Genomic DNA, 25,147 nt, shown 5'->3' on the forward strand with positions numbered 1-25,147 from the left:
AGCAACTATCACCACAAATCCGGAATTTAGAATACTTTAATCATCACAGACTGAAAAACTATACCTATTAGCAGTTATTCACCATTTTTCTTCAAATTCACAAGACCTAAGAAACCATTAATGCACTTTCTTTCTCTCTAGAAGTACCTATCTGGAAATAAAATATAGGTACAACCAATTGTACCTATATTGGTACAATTGATTGTATTTTATGACAATTGGTTGTATTTTATTGCAGACTCCTTTGACTTGCACAATGTTTTCAAAGTTCATATAAGTTATAGCATGCATCAGTAGTCTTTTTTATTTTAATTTTTCTATTGAGGTGAAAGTCATAAACTCAAGCATTTAAAATTGTACACTTAGGAGTTCCTATCAAGGCTAAGCAGAAACAAATCTGATTAGTATCCACGAGGGCACAGGTTCGATCCCTGGCCTTGCCTAGTGGGTTAAAGGTCCGGCATTGGTGTGAACTGTGGTGTAGGTCACAGACATGGCTTGGATCCCGCATTGCTGTGGCTGTGGCGTAGGCTGGTGGCTATAGCTCTGATTCAACCCCTAGCCTGGGAACCTCCATGTGTTGAGGGTGCATGCCCTAAAAAGACAAAAAATCATTGTGCACTTATATTGCATTTAATACATTCACAATGATGTGCAGTAATCACATATATTAAGTTCTAAAACCTTTTTGTCACTTTCTTTATTTTTTATTATTGCTGGAAGGTCTTCCATTGTTTGAGTATTCCACATTTTGTTTATCATTCACACGTTTTTTGTTTTTGTTTTTTTTTCTCTTTTTAGGGTCACATCTGTGGCATAGTTCCCAGGCTAGGGGTCAAATTAGAGCTGTAGCTGCTGGCCTATGCCACAGCCACAGCAAAGCCAGATCTGAGCCACATCTCTGAGCTACACCACAGCTCATGGCAACACCAGATCCTTAACCCACTTATCAAGGCCAGGGATCACACCAGCATCCTCATGGATACTAGTCAGATTGGATTCATTACCTCTGAGCAACAATGGGAACTCCTCATTCATATGTTGATGGACATTTGGGTTGCTTTCATTTTTGGCTCTTATGAATATTGCTGCATAAGATTTATAGCAGCAATATATAAAGTTTTTCTTGCAACTTTTTTAACTCATGGACTTTGGGTATCATTTTTTAATTCAAGTGATTATCACTTATTATCTCCAAGATTTATATAATTACTTGAAGTTTAAGCGCTAAATAGTTATTGAAATCTTTCTGTATGTAAAGACCTACCTTAAAGTCAGCTTATCTTGTCTTATGCCCCATCAGTTTGAATACTTCTGACTTTCCCTTTTTCTCCTACTAATTCAGCTATCCCTCCCTGTCAACTTGGCTGTCGTCCTACCCTTCCTTCCCACATCCTGAAAGTAAACAGAATTTGAAGTAATTTTCACAAGTCTCTTAGGGTCACACTCTCATTTTTTTATTAACATTGTTATTTCTTATTATTTGGGTGATTGCAATTATCATCTTTTTATTTTTTTCTACTTTTTTTTTCTCTAAATCTTCTCCAATCCCTCTTGCTCATCTCAGACAGATTATTTTTCTTAATATGCAGTTATAACCAAATCAAGACTCCATGCAAAGATATCAATGCTTCATCTCTGAGACAGTTCCTTTTCCCTCACAGTCCATGTTCCCTGGACCCCAAGACTGCTGATGGCAGTGCTCTCAGCTTGGAATACCAGAGACATTCACTCAAGCCCATATTGCTTGCAGTGAGCCTCATTTCTGTCCTTGGCACCATGGTTGTGGCTGGACCAGCCCTTGTGGTTCTTACTTTGATCTCAGGATACCCTGCAGGAAAGTTCAGGGAACTCTGAGGAACAAGGTTTATTATTTACAAGTCCTGCAGAGTACACACACACGCACACACAAGGGCCGCACAGGGAGGTTGTATGTGGAGAGAGAGCAAACATGGACCCGGTGTTCTCTCTTTATTAGTGTCTTTGGGTTCACTCTTTATTGGCTAAGTTGAAATGTGAGTGGGAATTAAGGTTTGGAGAAAAGCAGGATCACTTATATGTCAAGTTTGCTGGGTAACATGGGGTTTTTGAAAGAAGGACTTTAACAGGAGGGGATGGCCTAGTTCCTGCTCTGATTGTTTTGCTAGTAGCTGTGTCATACACTGGCAATATGTTTACTCAAGATGGATGTCTTAAAAAAAAAAAAAGATGGATGTCTTCTGAAATGAACACCTCAGCAATCAAATTTAATATCAGGCACTTACACTGCAATCAGAAATCTTAATGTCAGGAACATACACTACAGTCTTATGTTTTTTTGCCATTATACTTACCACTAGAGGACTCAACATAAATTTATGGTTCATTTTCTGTCTTCCCCAATCAGAATTTAAACTCCAAGAGGGCGATTTTTTTTTTTTTCTTCCCTGTTAGTGTATGCTCAGCTCTTTGGACTGTGTATAGGAGGTCAATAATTATTTGTTGAATGAAGTAAAACCCAAACTCAGTCCTGTCTTCAACATTACCTAATATATGTATGTATATTTTCTCTAGTAATATTTATAATTTCTTGTCTTATACCTGTAGCTATAGCAAAGCTAGAATATATTATGCATTTATTTTGTGCATAAATGTATATTTTCTTACTTCTGAGTTTAATTCAATTTAAACCAAATGGAGAAATGGGTGAGAATGGAAATGAATGAGTCTAGAGTGGTATGGCTCAGTATTTTGGGGGAGGGTTGGTCAAAGTGGTTCTGAAATTAAGGTTATCTCAAAAGACATGTTTAAGCAGTGAAGACACAGAAAAAGACATAAGACATGATATGAAAAAAAAAATGCAAAAACCAAAGGGAGTTTATACTGACATGGAGACCACAAACCTAAGATACTACATTTGTAGATGTCAAGGCAATGATTTAGAGGGCCTAGGTCAGAGGAATGTGGAGGTTTGGGGCAGCATGCATAGAGATAGTTGTTTTATTGGATGCCTGTAGGTACTTAGGGCTCCCACATGACTCTTTATGGCTTTATTTATACCACTTCATCTACTAGGAATGCTTTTGTATACAGTTCTCCTATTCACTTAAAATTCTGGCAACATCAAAATATACTAGGTGTGTAACTTTGATCAAGTACTTATTATGTGCCTGGCACTATGCTTGACAGTTGATTTATTCCTATGATGGAGGTTCAAATTATTATCCTCATTTACTACAGAAGAAAGATACTACTTAAAAGTTTGAGAAAGTTGCTCATGAATAAAGAGCTTTTGGATAGGAACCATAACATTTATATTCATTACATTCATATTCATCTCCCAGAGAATAAAGCTTATTTCTGGGCATGTAATAAAACTCAACAGCTGTTTGTTGAATGAATGGTTGAGTAGAGAGAGAAATAAATTGTATTAACTTACAAATAATAATAAGAGGTTCACATCAGATGATGTTTCCCAAATGAACTGCTTGAGTGTTTTTGAAGATTTTAATAATATTTGTTAGAGGGTTTTCAAAATTCTGTTGGCTTGTTTTAAATCCTTTTTCTTGGCAAAATTTGCTTTAATAGATTTAGTGTTATGGTAAACAAGCCCATAAACCATACAAAACACTATGATTATGCAATTCACCACTTTTTTAAAAGTGCAAATATTATCCCAGTAGAGGCTTATATTTTCTCTACAGAAACTGATCAGGGGACCACAAGTACAGAAAAAACTTCAGTTCTTCATAAATCCTATTTGTGCAATTACTCTTCCTTGTGTCATTTTTTCTTCAGTGAAAACCACAATTCACTTAGCTTTATATGGTCTTTGCTTTTGTTTTCTGAGCCAGTTTAGAGCCCAGTCTGTCCTTAGATTTAGAAGTTAAAATTCTTAGTTTATCCAGATGTTGTAATATGAGAAAAGAAAGAATTTATATGCATCTTTTTAAAAAAGAGCAATTTATGAGACATTGTGAACCCTCTAAGAGGCTACAGATGAATCCCTTTTAATATATATATTGAAAAATGCATTTACCAATCTTAGAAAATTTGTGGCAATGGCAATGCAGTATCTCAAAATACTATAAATTAAATAACATACCAGCAACTTGTGACTAATAAAAACCTCACTTATGTCGTAATTTGTTTTCCCCATACATAGCATTGCATTAATTTGTGTCATGTGAAGTTAAATACTGCAGGATTTATAAGTATTACACATGTGAAAATTCCATGTGTTCTTAAGGCTCCATTCTGTGATCTGATGTCATCTTTGAGACCACCCAAATAAAGAAATACTTTTGACACTTTGAGTCTCTAAGGATCTTTATGTAAATGATCATTTTTGGCCAAAAGTTTAGATTTTTTTGTGATAAATTCTTACTGCATTTCTGGAATAAGATTTATGGGTCATCTGAGTGATGTCTTAGTGCCAAAATAAGGTTGTTGATTAGTGTAGAAAACTGGAGATATAAGAGCATTTATTCAATAACTGCATGCTAAGAATAGTGTTATATATTGGGGTCTGTTCTGTCATTTTTGGAAATATAGCCCCATAAAACAAATGTGATGTATATATGACTTATATTGGGCCTAGAATTTTACAATCTTGAATACTCTGGAGATTCAGATTTCTCTCAGTAACTTTTTCCAAGTAAGAAAATCAACTTAGATTTAAATGTTATCATTGCAGTGCATAGATTTTCAATAGATCTGCATCCCAGCTCCCTGGAGAGGAAACATTTTATTTTCATTTTTAAACTTTCAAATGTCTAAAGACATATCATACATCGTAAATAGATGTTTAATGCATCTTGAATGAGTGAGTAATTAAGTGAACCTGAATCTAATTTCTAGTTCTTCCAATTTTTCCTACTGTTCTTCTCAGAAAAACCGCTTATATTCAAAATATGATGTAATAATTTTTTTTTCCTCAACATTCATATAATACTATGTTTTGGTGAAACAGAAATCAAATCATTAATATTTTTCCATAAATTTATGAACTAGAATAGAACCTCTCACTTGGAGAGACTTTGGACAATAAAACTGTTCAATTAAATTTGATAAATACAAAGATTTATTTTAAATACCTCTACTTACTTTTATGTAACAGATATTTATAAAAAGTCTGTTAAATTGCATTCACTTGGATAGATGTTAACCAGAGAAAGCCTATTAATTGTCAAAAGTTAGAGATTATTCATACTTAATTATAGAAGGATACTTGACTTTTTGAAAATAATAAACACTGCTCTTTTTATTGAAAGTACATGTAGGAGAAAAAAAATCAATATGAAACTTTAGCCAAATAAGTGTACAAAAAAGAAAAATGAAGAAACACTGGAAAGAGCATTACTGTTTTCTTTTTTAAAAAAGCTATTTATTTAATAGTGAAATACTTTCTTTCTCAAACCAGGTGGCCTCTATCATTCAATCTAACTCTATTTTATGACTTGGTCATTTACCAGTACCCAGTTACCTTGAAAGCATACTTCAAATCAAACCAAAAGAAAGAATGTAGCTCCATCATACTAAACCATCAGCAGCACTAGAAAAAATCTTAAAAACTCACATTTTCACAAAGCAACCATATGTATGTATGTATGTGTATCTGTCTGATTTGTGATCTTTGTCTATATTGAAAAAGCAATCACAAGTAAATGCAATAATTACAAATGCAATAATTGCAATAATATAGTCCTCAATCATAAGTATCAATGCGTCACTTTTGAACTTTAAGAATTAAGTTCAAATTTTAGTGTTTAAATAATAAACTTGGCAAAATGCCTCCTGAATCACTGTCAGAATTCCATAAAGAAGGTAATTTAAAACAAAATGAAACAAAACAAACAAAAAAACTCCCTCAAATATCAAGAACAGAATCCTGTTCAAAGAATAGGGAACCATATCACCCATAGTCAACATTAAACCACGTTCTTGAAAATACTAGAGGATTCCAAGTGATAAATAAATAAGAAAATAGATGATCAGCAAAATATAATTAAAATTCAATTCAGTGACTCCAGTATGGTTGACAGAAAGACATGTCAACTTTGGAAATAATTTTGGATTTATATATTTTTAATGATGGATTTTTTTTCTTGGAACTGGGCAAATTCCTAGGCATTAAAAGGATTCTTTCTGTAAAAACAACTTTCATTTTACCTTGTAATTTTGAAAAGATGATTTGGTAACTTATTAAAATATGCAGGCTGTCTTTGCTCACATAAACTCTTTTAGAAAAAGATAAACTGGAAAATTTTTATTTGACTAACTCAATATATTATTTTTAATATTAAAAAGCTCCTCTAAATTATTTATTAAAAGTTGCATCTTTTTATAACTGCATTCTGAAGAATATATTACACTCTATACCAATTAAATCAAAGATCTGAAAATCTCTTTACAAATGTCAGCATTTTTTAAAATCGTGTTTGAATATATGTGTAAAATGATGTGCTTAAAGTGAGAAAATAATGCAGTTTATCCCTTCATTCGTTTTTGATATGAATCACAGAAACCCAGTTTTGAATGCAATCATCCTTTCTGCTCTCCACTTCAACAGCTTATTGATTGAAGTAAATGTAATATTTTCAAAAGCTTCCTCTGCTAAGCATTTGAGCAAGACTTAATGAATTAAGTCATTTTGAATAACATTGAGCATTATAATATTTTAAACTTGTGTTTTTAGTAATTTTAAAAACACTCTGGTTAAAATCATTTAGGCATGCCCGCCTTCCGTGGGTAGAGACAGACATGTGTTCAAGCCGCAACTGGTGAAACCACTCTTCTCTCAAAGTATCATACTTAGTCTTGTTTTGTTTTTTCATCATAGTTCTCATGGGTTAGTTAATCATTTGTACATTTAATCGTTTTTAATATTTATTCCTTTCCCCCATCTATGTTGTAAATTCCATGTTTTATTGCCCATTGAATACCCACTTCCTGGAACAGTGTCTGCTAATGCTCAGTTTATATTTGTTGAATGAATAGATGAAGTTAATCACTGATGTAAAGGATTGATACTGATCCTTCCAGCATGTCAGAGCACGTATTTCCCAACCATCACTTTTAAAATTAGTTTTTATTTCACAAATTATTTGTTTAAGGATTCAACGAAGTAGATGTTTGTTACTTTGATTTTAATCTATTTCATGAAACATTTTTTGAAATTTTTTACTGTGTGGCCCTAAAAGTGTATTATATTAAATTTTTCTATTAGGTTTTTTGTATATGAGAAAATTTTACTCACCTCAGTGGTACATTTTGTAGTTGAGCTGAACAAATACAGTAGAGGACTGCTCATACCCTATATGATTTCATGACAGTTTTCCCACTTATACAAATAATCCTGGGTAGGGCCTTTATCATTTGTTTTCCTGTGATATTTTAAAACATGATTTTTTTTTTTCTTTTTTGGCCACCCTGTGGCATATGGAGTTCTTGGGCCAGGGATCAGATCCAAGCAGAAATTGTAACCTGTGCTGCAGCTGCAGCAATGCTGGATCCTTTAACTCACTGAGCCCCACCAGCGATTGAACCTGCATCCTGATGCTGCAGAGATGCTGGCAGATCCCGTTGTGCCACAGCGGGAACTCCAAAACATGATTTCTCAAGTTAGTTCATAAGGCTTTTGAAACTTAACTTTTCTGCCTTTCAGAATATTTTTGTTTTTATTGTTGTTAGAGGAGAATAATCTGTTTATTCAAATAGAATCCTTCTGGCGGTTTTGCCTTAAAGCTGAGAAGAGGTGAGAATTCACTGATGAAACAACCCAACACAATTCACGTTCACTCAAAAGGTCTTCACTTATGTCCGGAATTTTCCAGTATGTGCCTGGTTTTTTGTTTCATGGTTTCATTTTAGCTAACTTTTTTCACATTCTAATTTTTTTTATTTTTCCTGCTTTGGAGAAAGAATTGTCATCAGTATTTATGAAAAAAAAATTTTCTGGCTACTCTTTTTATCATACAGTTTGCATATTTGCCAGATATCTGGATTTTCATAGGATTTGGTTGGTTAATACACTTATTTACTGATATCACTAAATAGAGATTTACTATACTTAAAGCCAAGATTTACATTCAGTATTTAGTATTTAGTCAACTTCTTAATGACTTTGTATTCATTTGAAAACATTGTTAATAAATGTTTTCACTGGGAATAAAGTAAAGAACCAGCATTTCATTTTGCAAGCAGCACTGTCAATTTGCATACTTATTCCTAACAAACACATTCTAGTGGAATGGATGTTAACTGTGGGCTTCTATAAGCAGGTGGTAGAGAACTTTGGCTAGAAGACATCAATGTGGAGATGCTGATTTGGTCAGGCTCTTTGTGGTTAGATTTATTGGTCTAATCTCAGGTGCATTGTGCGGACACTGATGTTCCACACTGATTGGGCAAGTTTATATATGTGAAAGCTGTTGTAAAGCTTGTGGATAAAGGATCTATAAACACTGTTGCATATATTTTTCAGTATTGAAGATTGCCAAAGAGGTTATTTACAAGGTCCTTTCTGCAGAAGATATAAGCTGCTGAATTAGAGAGAAATGTCTTAGCATTGCCTTCCTTAAAGATAAAACAAAACAAAACAAAACTTATAAGGCACTGAAAGGTCTTTATTCTTTTCAATGAATATAATGTTTGGAAGAGTATGATGAGGGGGAATGTGAGTTGGTGCTGTATGTATATTTGTGAATGGTGTTTGCAGTGCAGTAGAGTTCCTTCACTGTTTATTAATTCCTTCCCTTCAAAATTAAATATTGTTTAGTCTTGTGACGTCACTGTTTATTCAAAATGTTTATTTATCCTTCTCTAAATTTCCTTTATATTTCTTGTTAAAAATCTGTCCGACTATAGATTTTCTCTGTAGTATGACAAGAATAACATTAACTTTAATTTGGTGATTTATATTAAAGAAATGATGCATTTTTGTACAGCAATGAAAATGTAATGATTACATTTCAGAATTAATGCCATGTTTTAAAATAAAGTAGTGATTTTCCATCTTACTGCAGTAGATTTTCACACAAAGAGCATGTTCATACTCACTTTTGTGTTACAATATTAAACTGTATTAAAAGTTGGGAAAGAAATTTTGAAATTCCCAAAATAATAATAGTATCCTGTTATGTTTATGCTATTAAAAAAGTCACTGTCAGACAAGTAAATGGAATATTTAACCTTGCATTTCACATGTGGAAATTAAGTTTCATTTCACCAAAGGAATGGCAATCCATCAGCTTTATACTGTTAGTAACTAGTGTGAGATCCTCATATTGCAGTACGTATTTCCTGACAGAATTCTGCTCCCTTTGTTCTCTCTGTGATGCAGAGTCATTGCATCTTTTCTTTCACCTAAATGACTTTCTAGCTCATGCCTCCCATCTTACCATTCAGCGCAAAAGCATAGTTTCCTGGTGCACTAAATGGGGATGATGATATTGATAAGCTTTTGTAATTTGGAGTTTGAAATACAATAATACTTTAAAAAATAGAATGATATTTTTAAAATACCTGATCTGTATTAGCAGTTATCATTATCACATCTCCCTAAATAGTTTATTGCAGATTTGTCTCATCAGTTCCCAGACTCTGTTATCTTTCACTGTAACCCGTTTGACTAATCTGTTGGCTAACACTTTTTAAGATTAATTTCATTATTGTTATAACTATGTCATTCAATTATGCTATAATTTTCCACTGCCTATATAATCTTGACTATGTTCTGAATTTGATTTTAAGGCTCTTTCTGATTTGACTGTTGTTTAGTTTTGTCTGCCATCTACTCCTGAATCTCTTGGAAATATAAAATATGTCTCCTTTTTCCCAAGCTTATTGAGATATCATTGACATTTAATATTGTGTGTATTTAATGTGTACAACATGCTGATTTGATACACATGTATGTTGTGAAGAGATTGCCACAGTAGAGTTAGTTAACACATTCATCACCTCACATAATTGCCATTTATTTTTTGTGGTGGGAACATTTAAGGTCTACTCTCTCAGCAACTTTCAAATATCTAATACAGTTTTGTGAACTATAATCACCATGCTGTATATTAGATCTCTAGAACTTATCCATTTTATAACTAGTGGGAATTTAAACCCTTTAACAATTTACCTTAATCCCCAACCCCCAGCAACCACTATTCTACTCTCTGTTTCTATGAGTTTGGCTATTTTTGATTCCATATATAAGAGATATCATATAGTATTTGTCTTTTTATGGCATGACTTACCTTACTTAGCATAATGTTCTCAAGGTCCATCACTGTTATTACAAAGGACAACATTGCTTTCTTTCACATGACTGAATAATACCCCATTGTATATACCTATCACATCTACTCTATCCACTCATCCACTGATGGACACATAGGTTGTTTCCATTTTTTTGGCCATTGAGAATTAGGCTGTAATGAACACAGGGGTACAGAGAACTCTTTGAGACCCTCACTCAGGACTCTGAATATATTTTTCTTTGCTCAGAATTTCTGCCTGGAATATTTTATTATCTTTTCTCTTAGGTTTATGTATTATTTCACCTTAAATGAACATCTTGAGTTTGCTTCCTTCAGGAAATTCCATCCAAACATGTTTTATCTTTTCATTATTCTTTGTTTCACCTTTTTCATTGTACTTTATGATGGTTAAACTTTGCACAGTTTGTGTATTCTCTAACTATCTGCTGCTAGAGTGACCTGGAGACACTGAAGAAGATTCTCAGTACTTTGGCTCTGGATTATCTGTTCATCTTCTCTCCTCTGCTATGAATTTTTACGCATCTGATCTTGTTATCATTATTTTTAAAATTTTTTTATTTTAGTAAGCATGGATACTATCTTTTGGCTTTGGGGGTTTTGCCATATTCACATAATTAGGGTTTTCCAGATTGTTTTCCAGCTATATTCATGAGGGATAAAATTTCTAAACTGTCAAATTTCACATGTCACAATTATCTATATTATTTATGTCTGGATATCTATCTATAGAGAGAGAGAAAGAGAGAAATCAATATGAAGAGGTTTATTATGAGGGATTGACACACAATTATGAATGTTGAAAAGTCTCATGGTTGCTGTCTGCCAGCTGGCAGCACAGGGAAACCAATAATGTAGTTCCAGTCTATGCTGGAAAACCTGAAAATCAGGGGGCCGCTGGTATAAGTCTTGGTCTGTGTTTGAAGGCCTGAGGACAAGAACCACCAGTGTTAGAGGGCAGAGGATAGTTATTCCAGCTCAATTGGAGAGAAAATTTACACTTCCTCTGCCTTTTTGTTATCTTCAGGTCCTCCACAGCCAGCCTGAATTGGTGAGTGTGATTATTATTAGTCTACAGAATCAAATGCTAATCTTTTCCAGAGACATCCTCAGAAATAATGTTTTACCAGCTACCTGGGCATCGCTTAGCCAGTTGCATTGACACACAAAACTAACCATCACACACATGAATGTTTTGCATTTTCTTCATTTCGTACGATACTTCTGAAAGTCCTTCTGCAAGACTTTTGGAATCCATTTTGTATAAGACCACTCCTCAGCCTGAGACAATCCCCAGGGTGGATGGAGAATTTAAACAATATCCATGTCTTATGTTTAATAATTTACAGCAGTCACATTATAGTATATATATATATACATATATATATATGCATACACACAATTAGAATTGAATTTGCATAGTTTTCAAAATTTATTTTGAATTGTATAATTCTTTTTACTGGGTTCTTATTTATCTTAAAATTATAATATTTACTCTTAAGAACACTTTGAACGGCCAGTGAAGTTTTTGACATTTAGAAAAAGACTGGGATAATTGTGATATGTGAAAGTTGACACAATTTTAGAAATTTTATCCCCCATGAATACAATTGGAAGACAGTGTAGAATATAATTTTTTTAAATGTTGAAAACTTGTAACAAGTAGATATGAATTCATTTATTCAAATACTAGCTACAATTTTTAGGAAAACTGCATGTGGACAAAACTGTCCACTTAAAGGTCACTGCTTTGTGTATATATATCCTCAAAAAGAAGCTTTATATTACAGTCATGCTGTAGCTCTGTAAGTCAAAAGGATAGCTTTGCATTGATTGTTCCATAATCTACTCATTGGAACATTTTTTTCCTATAATTTCAGGAATTCTAAATTTCGTGCTTTTCTTTTTGACCTCAGAACGTAATTACCTTTAGTTATTACTTTAGGGTGTCAGCTTTAGTTGTCGCTGTGTCACACTTAATTACATACTAAAATATTTAAATTATATGTATGTGTATATTTATATGCTTTGTTGAAATAGACTTGCTGAAATTAACTATATTAGATGCTTACTGGTAGTAGATGTACTTTTAAAGCAAATAGATGATAGGTTGATATTTCATTGGGTTTCCAGTGTTATTTTTGCTGCCAAACATTTGACTAGATTTTCAGAGTACATTTCTTAAAACTTGGATAAGTATATTGGCATGTAAAATGGCACAGAGAAAATATGTATATTAAGAAAATTATGTTATGGACTGCTGAAATTTGAAATGGGAGTATTTGTTTTTCAGCAGCGTTTAAGTAATGAAATATTTTTAAAAGGCATTGCTGATAATTTACTGTAGAAAGTAACCCACTTCTAGATATGTCAGTGTCCTCCTCCATCATTAAGAAACTCCTTTAAAATCATTAGCTTTGACTTACAATTATTTTAATTTACTTCTTTCTTGTAAGGAATCAGATCTATTTTCTTTTTATTTTAAAGTTTTCAAAAGAGTCTTTTTTTCCCCTTGTCATGATTTTTGGAATATATGGCAAAAAGTGCTTTTGACACCTATTAGTAATCTTTTTTTAGTGCTTAAAAACTAATTATTTACATGTTATATATAATATATAAAATGTAGTAAGTAATATAAAATTATATACATGTATATATATTATGTTACATTTTTAAAAACTAATGGCCTAAATGATGTTTAAGTAGAGGGGTGGTAATATTAGACTCTCTGTGTGCATGCTTCATAATATTTTTCTTTTATTGATTGGTTAATTCTTCAGTATCATCCAGCAGCTTCAATGTCTACTCTTTAACATTCCTTCAGGCTTGATTCTGCACTATATTAGTAATAAATAGCGCAAAACTTACTGGCTTAAAACAACAAACATTTATTATTGTCTATGGTTTTTTTAGCTTTGGAATCTGAGAGTAGTTTAATTTGTTGATTCTGGCTCCAAGTCTCTCATAGGGTTGCAGAAAGCCAAAGGAAGGCTTTCTGGTGCCTGGAGGGTCAGCCTTCAATATTCCTAATGCACCTGCTTTGCCAGTTCATTTTGGCTGACAGCAGAGTGCTCTCCTTTTCCGGACCTCTCTCTCTCTGGGGCTGCTTGAGTGTTCTCAAGATTTGATGACTGGCTTTGTACAAAGTGAGTGATTCAAGAGAGAAATTAAAACTCCAATATCTTGTTAGTGAGTTACTCTTGGAAATTATATACTCTCATTTCTATCCAGACTATGTCCATTAGAAGTGAGTCACTAAGTAAAGTCCACATTTGGGGGAAAGGAGATCAAAATTGAGGTGTATCAAAGAATCATCATCATATTTTAAAACTGCCACATGGGGAGTTCTCATCGTGGTGCAGTGGAAATGAATCCCACTAGGAACCATGAGGTTGCAGGTTTGATCCCTGGCTTCACCCAGTGGGTTAAGGATCTGGCATTGCCGTGAGCTGTGGTGTAGGTCACAGATGTGGCTCGGACCCTGTGTTGCTGTGGCTGTGGTGTAGGCCAGTGACTACAGCTCCGATTTGACCCCTAGCCTGGGAACCTCCATATGCCGCGGGTGCGGCCCAAAAATACAAAAAGACAAAAAACCAACCAAACAAAAAAACCCCTGCCACATGGGCCTCTTTAACAAAATCCTTTCTCCTTCAAATTTGTAAAGATCTCTCTTTTAAGTCCTTGACCTGAATTCAGGTTGCTACAAGATCTTGTTCATGGCACTAGAAATGCATCACTTGCTTAAACCTAGTTGTCATTTTTGTCATTCCTCCTTTTCCCCTTCACGTCCAACCAGTCATCAAATCATGTAATTTTTTTGTCCCTAAACATAGATCAAATATGTTCTCTGTCATTATCCATGTAAAGTAACTATCTTATCTTTACTGCTACAAAATAGACTTTTAATATGCATTTTTTTATCTTTGCTTACAGTTTTTTCCTTAGTAAATTTAACTTTCTTTAATACATGGGATTTTGGGTAAGCAAAATATAAAGGTAAGGAAATGAAAAATAAATAAAAATGTAAACTATTGTTAGTGACCTTTAATATCACAATAAATACATACATAGGGCAAGCTTAATATTTTAGTTTCTACTAAGTGGAGATTAGACTGCAGCATTTATTTTTTGAGTAGATCATTGAATACGCAGAACATTTAATGGAAAACAGCAGATTTGAACAGTGCATTGAAGGGTTCGCCTGAAACTAAGTCCCTCCCCTCAGAGTAGTGGTCAGGATATTAGTCTATTTAGTCAAAATTTTCCTGGAATAGATAACATAGTGCTGTAGATGTCCAGCAACTAAATAGTATGCTCCTCTCCATTTCATCAGTGGCCACTGACGGTCCAGCTTCTCCACTTATAGTCTTGTACCTTTAAGCATTCCATGAGCTACTTCATGTTATTGATATGATATTAGTCTGTGTTCTCATCATGAATGTTTCTGAGTGTCATCCTGAAATCTTGAATTCACATCTTTAAAAACTTAATTATACAAGATTAATGCCCTTAACCAATCAACTGGCTGCATGCCTCTTGATCTGTGTTTAGTCTTTTACTTATTCTTATTGACATCCTTGTCCTAAAATCCTCTGTCTCAAGGGGCTCTTCCTGCTGTGGGCTCAGGGCCTAGAGTTATGTTAGCAAATCTTTGACCCTGTCCTTTGAATCCCAAGAGGAATCAACTGACTCTTTCTTCGGTCACCAGCTTTTATTTAGCACCTTGATACCCATCATCAGATGGTATCTTTAGTTGTAACCCACAATTCATTAGGAATTTATAGCATTTTGAGTCAGATGTAACCAAGCAGGATTGCAGTAGGAGAGCCCAAGGAGAGAGTAACAGAAAACAAGAAGTTTTAACAACAGAGTGGCTGAGGACTCGGAAAAGGAAGAATCAGAGTCATTTGCGCTGAAACAAGTGAGCAGGAATCGAGAGCTATTTTCTCCCATTCCGTAGGTTGTCTTTTTTTTTTTTTTTTTTTTTTTTTTTTTTTTTTTATGGTTTCCTTTGCTGTGCAAAAGCTTGTCAGTTTGATTAGGTCCCATTGGTTTATTTTTGCTTTTATTTCGTTGCCTTGAGAGACTGAACTAGGAAAACATTTGTAAGGTTGATGTCAGAGAATATTTTGCCTATGTTCTCTTCTAGGAGTTTGATGGTGTCTTATCTTAAGTTTTAGTCTTTAAGCCATTTTGAGCTTATTTTTGTGCGTGGTGTGAGAGTGTGTTCCAGTTTTATTGATTTACATGTAGCTGTCCAGTTTTCCCAGCACTACGTGCTGCAAAGACTGTCTTTTTCCCATTTTATAGTCTTGCATTCTTTGTCAAAGATTAATTGACCATAGGTGTTTGGGTTTATTTCTGGGTTCTCTATTCTGTTCCTTTCGTCTGTATGTCTGTTTTGGTACCAGTACCACACTGTCTTGATGACTGTGGCTTCATAATATTGTCTGAAGTCTGGGAGAGTTATACCTCCTGTTTGGTTTTTGTTCCTCAGGATTGCTTTGGCAATTCTGGGTCTTTTATAGTTCCATATAAAGTTTTGGATTGTTTGTTCTAGTTCTGTGAAAAATGCCATGGATAATTTGATAGGGATTGCATTGAATCTGTAGATTGCTTTGTTTCAAATGATGCAACTGACAAGGGCTTAATCTCTAAGATATACGAGCAACTTACACAACTCAACAGCATAAAAAAACCAACAACCCAATTGAAAAATGGGCGAAAAACCTGAATAGACATTTTTCCAAAGAAGATATACAGATGGCTAACAAGCACATGGAAGAATGCTCATCATCACTGATTAGTAGAGAAATGCAAATCAAAACTACTGTGAGGTACTATTTCACATCAGTCAGAATAGCCATCATTAATGAGTCCACAAATAACAAATGCTAGTGAGGATGTGGAGAAAAGGGAACCCTCCTACACTAGTGGTAGGAATGTAAATTGGTACAATCACTATGGAAAACAGAATGGGGTTACCTCAGAAAACTAAATATAGAACTACCGTATGGCCCAGCAATCCCATTCTTGGGCATATATCCAGACAAAACTTTCCTTGAAAAAGACACATGCACTTGCATGTTCATTGCAGCACTATTCACAATAGCCAAGACATGGAAGCAACCTAAATGACCATCAGCGGATGGATGGATTAAAAAGATGTGGTATGTGTAAAGAATAAAATACTGCTCATCTGTAAAAAAGAACAAAATAATGGCATTTGCAGCAACATGGATGGAACTAGAGACTCTCATACTGAGTAAATTAAGTCAGAAAGAGAAAGGCAAATATCCTATGATCTCACTTACATCTGGAATATGATATATGACACAGATGAACCTTTCCACCAAAAAGAAACTCATGGACTTGGAGATCAGATTTATGGTTGCCAAGGGGGAGAAAAAAGAGGGAGGGAGTGGGATAGACTGGGAATCTGGGGATAATAGATGCAAACTATTACATTTAGAATGGATAGGCAATGATATCCTGCTGTATAGCACTGGGAACTATATCTAGTCACTTGTGATGGAATCTGATGGAGGATAATGTGAGAAAAAGAATGTGTATATAGGTGTGTGTGTGTGTGTGTGTGTGTGTGTGTGTGTGTGTGTGTGAGACTGGGTCATTTTGCTGTACAGTAGAAAGTGGACAGAATGCTGTAAACCAGCTATAATGGAAAAAATAAATCATTCTAAAATAAATTTAAAAGGGAACTCATGTCATAAAGCTTTAATAAAAAAGGAACCAATCTTAAAAAAAAAAAAAATGAATCAGAGCTAGTTCTCTTGTTGTTCATTCCCTGGTCAGGAGCACTTTAAATGAGGGATGCATTTGACATGGAACTTGGGCACCTCCTGAGGTTCTTGCTGTCTTTAGCCGTGAAGTTCAATTTCATTGGTGTCCCTTTGGCCCCATGGTCAGCAGGGAGGTCCAAAGTGCAGTATCCTACCAGACGTTTACCTGAGTTCACATCTAAAGTTTTTTGAGTTTATCCAGCCAATATCTTTTACACACCAAATAGGTGGCCCTCTCTTCCTGTTAAAATAGATAAACTCATGGAATCACAGTGGGAAGGAGCTCAAGAATATGCCTTCTTATCCCCATATTAGTTTTCCGTAGCCACTTCACAGGGTCCAGTGCTACATTACTCTGATAAAAAATATAATAGACTGTTTCACTATCTAACTTGCATTGAATTGTTGACATTTTCCATGTCTCAGTCTTTTCTCTAGTAACCAGAGTCCCTCCATTGTTAGCATGACAACTGAATGGTAAACAAAATAGCAACAAAAAACTTTTAACTTAAGCGTATTTTTCCACTGGACTTTGGTTGCTGATTAAAGCATTTAGCAATATGATTAAAAGTAATTTAAGTAGCTAATTAGATACTGTTATAGAATAGTTTCCAGTAATATATTGCTTTAAACAAAGCATTCATCATTTAGGAATGCAATTTATCACTGAGTTACTGGTGCAAATGCAATTATAAGTTAAATGGAGGAAAGCATCCACAAATCAACCCTGGTACCCTATAAAAAATTTCCATATCCATAGCTGTTGAATACTTCTTCTAGGGTCAAGAGAGATACATGAAAAATTTGGCCCTCCACATTTTAGTTGACTTTGCAACTGTCTAGTGTCTGATTCTAAATCATATTTTTGACAGTTAAAACCTGGATTAAAGCTATATTTGTGTACACATATTTTGACAAAACTGACTGATGAGTTTAATCAACCAAATTGTCCACTTAAACAAATGTTTTGACTGTATGATTTACTTATTTGTTTTTGTTTCTTTATTCAATTAACTTGGTTTTTTTTTTAACAATTTAACTTAATTGGTTAGGTTAACAAAATACAGCAAGATCAACTCAGTGTTTGGAAGCAGTTTCACTGTGATTTTTTTTTTTTTTAATGACTCTACGAAATTAAGAAACAAATCATATCTTAGGAAATGCTCAAAAGTTTGCTGTAAAACATTCTGAAAAATTCTTGAAAAAATTTTCAGAACCCTTTATAAAAAAGCAAACAAAAAACATCTATGATTCCATTTAAATTGACTGAAATCATGAAACTGGATTCCCAAATTGGAACATTTTTTATTGCAATGATTTTCTTACTTAAAATACTATATACATTAATGAAGATGTTGAATGACAACCAGAATGGAATGAACTGTGCAGTGCAGCTTGAGTGACTTGCCTGGAAATTATGTGTGAGGTCTTCAGGACATTTATAGTTTTCCAAAAATAGTATACAAATGAGGTTAAAAACTAATGTCATTCTCAATTTTGAAATACAGGTATAGTTTTACAAACCAGATCAATATTTTCTCTAAGTTTTAAGTACAAAAAATATTTATAGTAATAAAATCTCCCTCTCCCATTCCTACTCTTTTTGCACTTTCTTGCTTGTCTCCTTCCTTCTTTGCTTCCCACATTTCATGCTTAGTAAAAAAAGCATAAGAAAAATTGAATGTATTTATTTATACATTTTTATGTATGTGCACATTAGTAAGTAAATCAATCATCAATGCCAATTTATATCTATCACATAGAGATCTCTGTAATTAATGCTCTTGTGTGAAAGTCAACTTATTAGCTCTTTGGTAAATACTTAATTTCAGAATTTCAATTACATGGTTTTAAAAGAAGACGTGTTGAGATTGTACAATTAAATGTTTGACCATCTTCCAATAATGTACTGATTATGTTCACAATTATGAATGACAAAACTATTAGATCTGACTTGAAAAGATAGACAGTTTTCTGTATAAAAATGAAATATATATGCTCAACAGACATCTGAAACTAAACAGCAAACTAGAAAAACATAATTGCCACAAGTATAAAAGATAAGCTTTCAATTTCCTTGCTAGGCAAGGAACTTTAAAATAACCTATGCATACATGTAAGCAAGAAGTTCACAAATAAAATAAATATGGAACCTCAATAAACATATGAAAATATATTTCATTGTATAAATAAAATAGTGAAGAATAAAATACAGATGATTTTATCATTTTTTTGTCTATCACATTGTCAATATATAAAGGAATTAATAATATATAGTTTTGAAGAGGAAAGTACTGCTGGAGAAAGTGCCCCAATTTGTTTTAAGTTTTTGAACACCTAGCTGTTCATATCGCCAAACTTCAAATATAATTACAGTTTCATTTGTAGAAATATACCATGAAATATATATACTATGAAATATATTTGGAATAATATATTTGTAAAATATTATAGGCAAATAACACAGATATATTTATACTTCTCTGTAATATTATGATAAAAAAATACTGGGACATTTATAAATGTCCATTAAATGAGACCAATTAAATATACTATATATATACACACAAACACACACATACACATATACACAAACACATATATATAATGCAGCCATTAAAAATCAGGGATACAAGGTAGAAATGAAAAAATTTCTAGCATATATTGTCAAAATAATAGGTAAAATAAATCTAAGTATCAAACAATACCAAAGTATCAAACAATATGTGTACTGTGAAACTACCTGATTAATATTTACTTAAGTAAAATTAAAAGTGGGATCAAAAGAAACATGCAGTGTTTACTTGTTTTTTTCTGTAAAAAACTCTTATAGGAAAGTCACCACATTGTTAACTGGTTACCGCTTGACATTGGAGGGAAGGTGTGGGAAGGGAGCTGAAGGAAAACTTAATTTGTTTTCTATAAATCTGTTTTCTTAAAGAATAGTCACTATTTCTATAATTAACTCCTAAAAGACACTGATTATGTTAATTATTACTTGAAACAATGAATCTGTTTTAAATTTGAAATGTATTACTATATATATATACATATACATATATACATATACATATATATATACATATACATATATATATACATATACATATGTATATATATATACATATACATATATATACACACACACATACACACACACACTCAAGAACAGTGCTTTTTTTTTGGTAATGGTTTTCATAAAAAAACAAGACACATAATATTCCTGAGATTCATCTGAAAATCTCATTCTACAAACTGTATGATATTCTGTATAGTCTGTACCTCACATACCAGCCGGTGTTTTAGAAAATCCAGGGTGCTTTTTTCCATTTATAAGGAAGAAAAAAAAAGTGTCAGATAAAGTTTTTAAGAAATAATTGTGGTATTAGACTTTTAAAAGTCCTGTCAGGTTACTAAACTGAGAGCTATTCTATTTTTAGGTAAAATTATGAATCACACCGCTTTTTCCCTCGGTATTAGTATACCCCAGACGGGTACTTGCTTTGTAGGAAGCAGAGATGACTGATTTTCTTTTTCTTCCTGGTAGCTTTCAGCCGCGCCCCCATTCCGATGGCCGTGGTGCGCAGAGAGCTGTCCTGTGAGAGCTACCCCATAGAGCTCCGCTGTCCAGGAACAGATGTTATCATGATCGAGAGCGCCAACTATGGGAGGACCGACGACAAAATCTGTGACTCTGACCCCGCTCAGATGGAGAATATCCGATGCTATCTGCCTGATGCCTATAAGATTATGTCTCAAAGGTACGAATATCTTTTGTGCACTTAATATAAACTCAACATGCATCTCTGTGACATACTGAGTGTAGGTAAGAGCATAAATAATATTGTGTACTTTAGGATACCTTGAGCTACTTTTTCAACATCAAACTATTTTACATATTAAAATGCTGGTGCTAGAAAATTACAGATGGCATTTGGAAAATATTAAAATGTATTAGATTATTCATTGTTTCGCGGTCTACTCTGTGTTCTATAGAACTGAGTTTACTAGTTAAACTAAGTTTATGTTTCAACGGTTTTCAAAAATAGAATTTTATAATTTCTCCAGAAATTACAAATTATTTTACTGCTAATGCTGTTTTCCATCAATGTAGAAAAAAGAGTAAAATATAAATAAACAATTTTATAACCATTAATCAAAATATACTAGAGATGATTATTTGGCCTTAGAAAACAATAAAAAATTATTATTTTGATGTTTAGTATAGAAATTAATCCATTTAATATATTTAAACTATCTGATATATTAAATATATTAAATATATTTAAATATATATATTAAATATGTTAATATAAATGAGGATGCCATGAGATATCATTAGATAACTAAAAGATCTTTAATTTTAAAGAGACTAATCCAAAGAAATCCATACTATAGAATGTTTATATTAAACTTTCTTGATAAATTAGCTAAGTATTAAATCTCTCAATTATTCACTCATTATTGCTATGATTTCTAAGAAATTAGTGACAAAGTCATCCATTCACTATAAGCCTTTGTACTTTCTGACTACTTGCTCACAAAGTAATTTTTAAAATAATTAATCAGGGAGTTCTGTCGTGGCGCAGCAGAAACGAATCCGACTAGGAACCATTATGTTGCATGTTGGATCCCTGGCCTCGCTCAGTTGGTTAAGGATCTGGCGTTGCATGAGAACTATGGTGTAGGTCACAGATGTGGCTAGGATCTGGCATGGCTGTGGCTGTGGCGTGATCAGACAGCTACAGCTACAGCTGTGATTAGACCCCTAGCCTGGGAACCTCTAAATGCCGGGTGTGGCCCTAAAAGACAAAAAACAAAATAATACTACTAATAATTAATCAATAAATGATTTACTTAGTGAATTTGGTTTTTACTAGCATTTCCATTTAGGCACTTCTGTCTTTTGTTTCAGGATTTCTTAAAATATGGGGGAATCATAGCATATGTAAAAATAAACAAGTTGAATTATAAAAGCAAAAACAGATTTGAAGAATTGTCTTTCTTATGGCTTAAGAAAGCCTGTCTTATTTTAATCTTCTTGATATTTAAAATTCTGATATATACATATACATATATTCTTGTGTATGATAAATATATTGATAGCTAATATTTTTATAAATCACTGTTGTATAAATTCTTGAAAGAAATTATAACATGCCAGGATTATGACGATCAAGTCATCTGAGGAATCCTAGCAATCTCAATGGGCAAATCTGAAGGCATTTGTTTGTCTATTTCTAAAATGCTGGCAAATGCTAAGGTGAGTGTTAATGAAAAATAAGATTTTAAAATTAGGGATTCTGTTTGGTTGCATTTGGTTTATCTTGTGTGTCTCTCTCATTCCTGTGTATCTGATTGACATACATACCACCAACTATGATTCAATTCTCTGACATTATACTTAAAGGAAGTCTAATGATTTTGTTGCACATAGATATTGTAATCATCTTTCAGGAGGGGTTTTCCATAAGTAGTATGGAATGAGCACCATGACTAAATTGTTATTTTATTTGTTTTAGTCAGACCACCAAACAGAGGGTTCTTCAGATTTCATTCAGGGTGTGAGTTGAGGAGGATTTTCTTCTTTTCTGTGATTTAAAATGTAGCGGAAGCATTAACTTCACTACTTCTTTGATCTCTATATGATTTTCACCCAAAGTGTCTTAATCCTTTCATTGATATTATTAACGGCTCCCAAAATAAGCCCTTAATCTTATAATTATTGCAAAAAAATAGTTACAATAGATCCTCTGGAGCTATTGAGTTATATGGGATGCATCTATAAAGTGACAAATCTGCAGAGGAAAATTGCTTTAAGCACCCTGAGTAAATCATTTGTGCCAGCTCTCCTAGGGGGTTCTCAAGGAAGGATTGTCAGTTAGCTGAAATAACTGTGGTTATTTCTCCATGGAGGCAAGATACTAGCTTGTATTTGGACTGTTAAATGTACTACATTTACACGTGTCCAAAATAAATGCTTTGGCTTTTGGAGAGAAGAAATCTGGTTCCATTTTGTAAGCTCCCAGGAAATGGGAAGATCACATCCACCTGAGCTGCTTTTTAATGAGCTCTCACTTTCAAGCCAATGATAGCAGATTAAAGGATTCTCATAATTACTAATGAATACATCATATTAATTACTAATGGACATATATTAATTATGGTATGGTCAGTTTTAATAATGTGTTTGAATTTAAATCATATTCAAAAACATCTTTTTGTATTTCACATTATTATTGTGTTTTCTGTCATTTAAACTTCTAGAAAGATACTATATCTAAAATTTTTCATTATGTCTCTATAAGGGGGTATTATTAGGAAATACAAAAAAATTTATGTTGCACCACCTTCTTCATAACTTGCTTCAGTGTTATAAATTATGTCATAAATTACATCAATGTCACAGGTAAGGACAGACAGGAAATGTTAATTCGTGCAGATGTTTGAATCCGCATTGAATGGACACATAAATAAAACTGTATACTAACATGTTAGTTAAGTGTGAAAAAATTAGGCGCTCGAATTGAAGATTGGGGACTTGAACTGAAAAAAGTATGACATGTAATTCCCACATTTTTCCCTCAATAGAACTATGTAATCTGATATTTGCTCTAGAGAAGCCAGTTTTTTTCATTGTCTTTCAGATGGAGCTTGGTGTTTTCACATCCTGCCATTCTGCCCACATCCCTCTGTGTGTTCTGTGCTTTAGCTTTTTTTAATACTACTAGCAGGCTTGCTAAAATTTATTTATCCTTTTTGGACCTTCTGATGTCACTCACTTATTATCATCTACATCCATCTTTATTGTATCTAATCAGCAAATTTTTCATGTCATAGACGTCATAAAATATGATATATTACCACATTTTAGACAATTGCCTTGTCTAAAGTAAATTGTAAAGGGCAGACTTTCTGTTGATTTTACCTAAAACTAAGTCTGATATGGAATAATAATATATATGTGTTTATATATATATAATAAAATATATGTATAAATGAGGAAATAAACATACCACCCAATTTTGTCATGCCATTTAAAAGCTGTCTTAGGAGTTCCTCTGTGGTGCAGTGGGTTAAGGATCTGGCATTGCTGTGGCTGTGAAATAGGTTGCAGTTCCAGTTTGTATTCAATACCTGGTCTAGGAAGTTCCATATGCCAAGGTGTGGCTGAAAAAGAAAAAAAAAAAGCTATCTTAGCTTTATTATCTGAGTTATTTTTGTTTCTTTTTATTTTATGTTTATACACTTCAAAGTTTAAAAAATAGTATCCTATAGCTTTGGAATATAAATGTGAACAATGACTGTTGTCAGTTGATTACTGCAGAAATTTTACATTTTGAATAAGCTGAAGTTTCATGTTGTCTTCAGATATTAATGAAAATATGTCCATTTTTTAATTCCATGAATACCTGAAAGTCTATGATGTGAAGTTCACCATGACAATTAACTCTGGGGTTTGGTGGTTAGATAAGCCAGGCATGGTTTCTGCTCATAAAATTATAGTTTTTTGGCTGCTAAAAAAAAAGCGCTATATCATTTGTTCTGTAATTTATTTTCAGCCCGTTTATATTTGTTGAAGAGTTCAATACAAGAAGGAAAACTCTTTCACCTAGATGATATTAGGGATTGTTGACTGAGGAGGAAGTGTTAGGCTGCTCCTCGAAGGATCGCAGAAGAGAACAATGTTAGATGTTAGTTATATAGAGGTGGATGGACACCAAAAAGAACATGGTGGAGCAGCTTTTCTTTATCAACCCTCACCCTTATTTGTCATGGCTTCTCAAGCTTATTGGTGTCTGGTCAGCACCGTGTAATCCTTCTAGATCCTCTTCCACAGGTACCTGATGCCAGCCTCCACTACCAACCATCCTTATAGTCAGTGTACATGCTCTTATGATACCTTAATAATTCAATGATAAATTAGCTTGAATGCATTCCCTTATCAATAAAATCGCCTACCAGTCCCCATCTTATAAGTTGGACAATAAATTTCACCTAAATGTGGGTAGTTTGAATATCTCATATTATGACATCCCCATACCACTTTTTTAATGATAAATATTTTAAATATGTCACACAACAGCCTTGCTT

General features: G+C 33.4%; 1 protein-coding gene across 1 annotated transcript in view; it reads left to right on the top strand.

Moving 5' to 3' along the window:
* Nucleotides 1-25,147, top strand: part of ADGRL3 (adhesion G protein-coupled receptor L3) — an 811,898-nt gene that overhangs the window by 358,606 nt on the left and 428,145 nt on the right. The window contains 1 exon segment of the mRNA XM_021100590.1: nt 20,601-20,814. Within this exon segment, the coding sequence (XP_020956249.1) occupies nt 20,601-20,814 (214 nt within the window).

This window comes from Sus scrofa, chromosome 8 (genome assembly GCF_000003025.6).
Source record: "Sus scrofa isolate TJ Tabasco breed Duroc chromosome 8, Sscrofa11.1, whole genome shotgun sequence".
Classification (NCBI taxonomy): Eukaryota; Metazoa; Chordata; class Mammalia; order Artiodactyla; family Suidae; genus Sus; species Sus scrofa.